Below are 5937 nucleotides of genomic sequence, written 5' to 3'. Positions count from 1 at the left end.
TGGGACTAAAAAAAGTCCTAGGACTTCTGAACCAAACACCCCCCTCTACTACCGGCGGTGATCGATCAACACATCTGAGGAGGCCGCAACTGGCTCAGCCGAGAGCTACGTTGCCAGTCGCCGGCCCCGTCGGCACGGCAGGGTCACGCGCGCAGCGACAGCCGCAGGTTGCTGTCTCGCGCGGACTAGACTAGCACCACCACTCCAATTCAAATCAACGTGTCCATCCACGGCGTGGCCTGCCCAGCTCGTTCCACTGATTTTCCACTGACTCCTACCTCGAGCAGGTTTAGGAAGGTAATGAAGGCATACCTTTGACGTTAAGCTTCAGCAGTTCAGCCTCAGGCGTGTGGCACACTGTTTTTCTCGCTAACTTTAGCCACGAGCATGCAGATTCAGGAAGGAATTGAAGGCATATCTTTTAATGGCATCCACGGTAGTACCACTATACGTATCATGCGAACTGAAGAATTAATGGCGGAAACGCCTACCGCCAGCGCTTAAGAGCTAAGCAAACGACGGCTACCTCCCCCATCCCTCCCCACCCCCACCCCCACCACCACCCCGCCGCGCCCAGCCTCCTATCGGAGACAAACTGCTGCCGTGCCACCGCTATAATAAACTACAGGACGCGGCGCCCCTCCCCCAGCCCAGCTTCTTCCAGTACTTTCTCTAACGTCTCTCTCTCTTTCCTCCGTCGCCGTCGCGGAGGGTGTGGGGGGCGGATCATGGCGGAGCACGGCGAGGAGGAGGCGGCGACGCTCGAGTTCACGCCCACGTGGATCGTCGCGCTCGTCTGCTCCATCATCGTGCTCATCTCCCTCCTCGCCGAGCGATGCCTCCACTACCTCGGCAAGGTAACCCGTCACCCATCAGGCGCCCGTTCGCCTGCTTTTATCACCTTCCGCCGTTCCGCTGCCATTCCGCCCCCTTCGATCTCCTCGTACCGGCCGTGCTCGTCCATTGACTGCTCCGCGTTCTTGGTTGCAGACGTTCAAGAGGAAGAACCAGAAGCCGCTCTACGAGGCCATCCTCAAGGTCAAAGAAGGTAATTAATCTCTTCCCCCCGCCCGCCATGGCCCGCATGCATCCTGCTTCATTCGATTGCCAAGAACTGATCTGGAGAATGTCCCACTCAAAAAAGAAGAAGAAAATCTGGAGAAAGTACTGGTATGTCGACAAAATTGTGGTGGTGCGGTCTGTGCAAAAAGCGCATCTCTCTGCATCATGGGTAATTGGGTGGGGTTGCTCTCGGTAGGGACGGTCTCCAACTGTTCCCCTGAAAAATAGCCAAAAGGCTACTAATCATTTTATCTGTCTTCTCTTTTTGAATTTGACGTTTGGTTGTACTACCTGTCTTCCATGTTGGGTATGATCAACTGCTCCTTGGTGCAATGCAGAGCTGATGCTTCTCGGGTTCATCTCGCTGCTGCTGACGGTGTGCCAGGGGAAGATCCAGAACATCTGCATTCGTCCTAGCTGGACACTCCACATGCTGCCATGCCAGGGGGAGGACGAGGTTCGGGCCGGTGAGGCGGCGCCGACAAAGGAGCATCTTGTTACAGCCCAGATCATCGGCAGAATCGGGAGGCGGCTGCTCAGTGGCGGCGCGGCGGAAGTCGACGTCTGCCGATCCAAGGTGATTGGGCCAGGCCACCATTGCAATCAGTACATACTTTGATTTCTTGCCAACCGTGGCTCTCTTTTTTTGCGGGGTGGGGGGAGCTACTGTGCCATTGAGTTGGTTGAATGAGCAGTTGGAGTTAGGTACCATTGGGATTTTTGAGCATGCAAACACTTAAATTTTCTTAGGACTTCGTAGCTAGTTTGGTACAGGGTTATTTGGACCAAACAGACAGAGCCACGGGGCCACCCTTTTTGCCATTCCTGTGATGTTGTCAATCTTAGGATGTGATGAAGCGACGTTGTTCTGTTTTGCTTGTACATTTGCGCTGACTATGATATGAAATGGGAACACTAGACACTAGCATGTGGAAGGAGTGGGCATCACAACTGGGTACCATAAAGCCACAGACAGAAATGGATGGCCGGTTTAATCACATTCTTTAAGATTAGGTCGGCTAACCATATTGTATGGATAGTCATGTCACTGTGATGATTAACTTACAGAGAGAAATTGATATATAACTTAATTTGGTTGGAACATTCAAATGGCTCCGCTCGATGTCTCTGTACAGCATGTTCAATTTTTTCTATGATAATGTATTGCTTCTATGTTCCATTTATCCTTTCCACTCCTTCAGTCTTAAATAATGTTTAGTTTCTCACCATGTGTAAATTGAACAATCTTCAGATTTCCTTTTAATCTATGCTGTTATGAACTCTAGTGTTTGTTTTGACAGGGAAAAGCTCCGTTGATGTCCCTTGAAGCTATACATCAGTTGCATATTTTCATATTTGTGCTGGCTATTACACATGTTGTATTCAGTGTTTTGACGATGCTTTTAGGAGGTGCAAAGGTAAGCCACTTATCAGTTACGGCGCTGCGCATTAGCCACGGAATACCGCATGCTATGGTAAGCTGATTTTGCATATTCTCTTACTCAGATACATCAATGGAAACTGTGGGAGGATGCAATTCAGAAAGACACCGCAGGAAACGGTATTTGAGCCTTTCTTGTTGTTCATATTTATCACAATGCCAGTGATATACTTGTGGGTTAACAGCAGTTTTTCCCCCCTCTTGTGCACTGAAAATCAATATATGTGTCTGATGAAGAAGCAACATTGTTTAGAGCCACTACATTTGTAACAGGATGATTATTCCATAATAAACTGCAGGGCCCAAGAAGGTGAACAATGTACACAATTTCGAATTTATCAGGGAGCATTTTAAGGGTATTGGCAAAGATTCTAGAATATTGAGTTGGCTGGTAAGCAATCATGAGGTCTTCTATCAGACTTAATTTATGCTGCAAAATTGCATGGACTAGTAAAGTTTTCTATGAGATATGCAACCTTTTAGTCTGGTTATGCCTTATAGGAAAGGCTTTATTTTTATTTTAATACTGAAAGTGTGTACTGACGAACTAATTAGCCCGTTTCCATTTCCCATGCAGCATTCTTTTTTCAAGCAGTTCTATGGATCAGTAAGTAAAACCGACTATACCACAATGCGTCTTGGTTTTATCATGGTAAGCATAGCTTGTAATAAGCTGGCCTTGAGTGCTTTCCTCGTATGTGAAAATGAGTTTCATTTTTGGATTGCAGACCCACTGCCGTGGAAACTTGAAATTCGATTTCCATAAATACATGCTGCGGGTTTTAGAGTCTGATTTTAAGAAGGTGGTTGGCATAAGGTGAGCTAAGAGTATCACACAAGTTTCTACTTTTCTATATATAGTGTGCCAAGCTGGTTTTCTATGCAAGTTAGCTCAACTCATGCCGTGTTTATTCTCCTTTAGCTGGTACTTGTGGGTCTTCGTGGTGATCTTTCTGTTGCTGAATGTTAATGGTAAGTTGCAGTCCATCTTTTCTGAACAGCACTTGTATGTTCTGTAATTGCTTTTGCCTCCCTATCACTTAGTTTTTAAAATTTCAGACTGAAGTTCAATATTTTCAAAATATCATATGCGAACATGTTGGGATACACTATAAATCTGCAGAGTTTCATGGAAAGTTGTTCAGTTTGTGGAATACAGAGTAAAGATAAAATGTTGTAATCTAGCAAACGGTAATGGTAAAATGTTTACAAATTCCAAATTTGAATTAGATTCTTTAGCAGTTACGCTGGTAACGTGTGAAAAAACCAGAACCTGTCATGAGAACTGTTTTGTTCTGCAAGATGGTTAACTAAACCTTGTCGGTAATATATTTCATTATTTAAGCTTCTTGAAGCTATCTTACACCACATTTTGCCAATCTGCAGGGTGGCACACGTACTTTTGGATTGCATTCATTCCCCTTATTGTAAGTGCATATATAATGATGTGTTATTTTAAACATTAACTATGGGCCTCTTATACCGCCCTTACTCACTCTCTGTTTTCCCTGCAGCTTCTGCTAGCCGTGGGCACCAAGTTGGAGCACGTCATAGCTCAGTTAGCTCAGGATGTAGCTGAGAAGCACTCCGCAGTCGAGGGCGATTTGATCGTGAAGCCATCGGATGACCACTTCTGGTTCGGGCGGCCGAGGATCATCCTGTTCCTGATCCACTTCATCCTCTTCCAGAACGCCTTTGAGATTGCATTCTTCTTCTGGATACTGGTAAGCATCTTGAGGGGGCCCCAGTTTCAAATTTAAATTACGTTCGGTGAAGATCTAATGACTTATCGAAACATCGTTTGCCCCATTTCTGTTGTAGACCACCTATGGGTTCAACTCCTGCATCATGGGGCAAGTTGGCTTCATTGTGCCGAGGCTTGTTATTGGGTACCTCACACACATCTCCAACTTCTTTTCCCATAGGAAAAAGCGAACATGACCTTTTTCTTGAACTCATGCATCCATGTGTCCTTCTACTTGCAGGCTCATTATTCAGCTTCTCTGCAGCTACAGCACCCTGCCTCTGTATGCAATTGTAACACAGGTGCGACCATTTTTTCGACGTCGTAAAATGTTTCTAGTGTCGTCGACACCGATTATTGACGCATGTTCTATCTCCTCTGTTGTGTGCAAAGATGGGAAGCTTCTACAAGAAGGAGATCTTCAATGAGCATGTGCAGCAGGGTGTCCTGGGTTGGGCTCAGAAGGCTAAGATGAAGAAAGGGTTCAAGAAGAGCAATGGCGCGGCCCAATCGACGAGCCCCGTCGATTCTGTGGGGCCTTCTACTAAGGTTGAAATGGTGAGACGACCGGCGCGGGAAGGCAACGATGCTGGTGAAAGCATAGAATGATGTAGTATGGGTAGTGAGTAGTGTTGTCTAGAGCAATGGCGTCTATGATGTCTATTTTGGCGTTGCAATGAAAGCACTTCAGCATGTGCTACCATTATGCAGAAGTTCTTGCAGCCGTAAAACATTGTGGTGGCAAGGGGTAAAAAGAAATTGGGTCCAGATAGAAATAGTTTATCTCTCACAGCGTCGGTGCCTAAAACTGTCGCTGCTTCTGCCGGTTCTTCTTTTTTCCACTCAAAATGTAACATCAAGCGAATACAAACACGACGATGAACACGTGGTCTTAGCTATGCTAAGATGCACATAGTCAAACAACAAGACAAAAGAGAAAGTTAAATAAAGACAAAAAAATACCGACATAGTGGCAAAAGCAAAGCCATATACCACCAAAACTATGCCTAAGTCAAAGGAGGTGGTGGACCGGTCCGAAGATTATGCCGCCATCCGTATTGGGTAAAAGCCTCTCGGGTCACCCGCTTCAACCGCATACACACTGCCTTGAACAGCGATTGGTAATCCATTCGATGTAGTGTAGACCACGTACGAAGCCAGTGCATACAACGGAAAATAACCTCCAAAGGAGTAGAGTTTAGTGCACTAAAAACAAAATCATTTCTATATAGCCAAAGCGACCATAATAAGGCGGATGCTCCCACCCTTATTAGCATTTTAAACCTATTTAAAATTTTATCCAACCAGTGACCATAAATATTGGCAACACTTGTGGGTGGATACAAATTGGATGCTATTTGGATGACTGACCATGTAGAGCGTGCAGTCTTGCAGTGAAAAAGAGGTGTTTGATTGTCTCATCATGAGTACAAAAACTACACATCTTACTTCCATGCCAATTGCTCCTCTCCGAGGATACCAAAAAAACTTTTAGTGAAATCTTCGACTTCCAAATTTTCTTATTATTATCCATCGGGATATCTGAATGCGTAAGTGCATGGTACATAGAGTCAACCGTGAAGGACCAGATGGTATTTGAGCCTTTGTCTTGTTGTTAATATTTATCACAATTCACAATGCCAGTGATATACCTGTGGCTTAACAGCAGTTATCTTTTTCCCTCTTGTGC

At 45.5% G+C, this 5937-nt stretch overlaps 1 protein-coding gene across 1 annotated transcript; it reads left to right on the top strand.

Annotated features, from left to right (window-relative positions):
- The first annotated feature begins 508 nt into the window (after positions 1-508).
- LOC123182050 (MLO-like protein 1) lies at positions 509-5035 on the top strand. The gene is made up of 14 exons (XM_044594504.1): positions 509-857; positions 991-1048; positions 1401-1639; positions 2364-2480; positions 2569-2623; positions 2803-2894; positions 3081-3155; positions 3232-3320; positions 3426-3475; positions 3890-3930; positions 4018-4227; positions 4325-4392; positions 4489-4549; positions 4641-5035. The coding sequence occupies exons 1-14, from the start codon at positions 729-731 to the stop codon at positions 4854-4856; spliced, it is 1500 nt and encodes a 499-aa protein (XP_044450439.1). The 5' UTR covers positions 509-728; the 3' UTR covers positions 4857-5035.
- Positions 5036-5937: the final 902 nt, after the last annotated feature.

Source organism: Triticum aestivum, chromosome 1D (assembly GCF_018294505.1).
Source record: "Triticum aestivum cultivar Chinese Spring chromosome 1D, IWGSC CS RefSeq v2.1, whole genome shotgun sequence".
In the NCBI taxonomy this organism is placed as follows: Eukaryota; Viridiplantae; Streptophyta; class Magnoliopsida; order Poales; family Poaceae; genus Triticum; species Triticum aestivum.
Note: the sequence above shows the minus strand (reverse complement) of the source record. Positions and strands in the feature narration are given on the sequence as shown.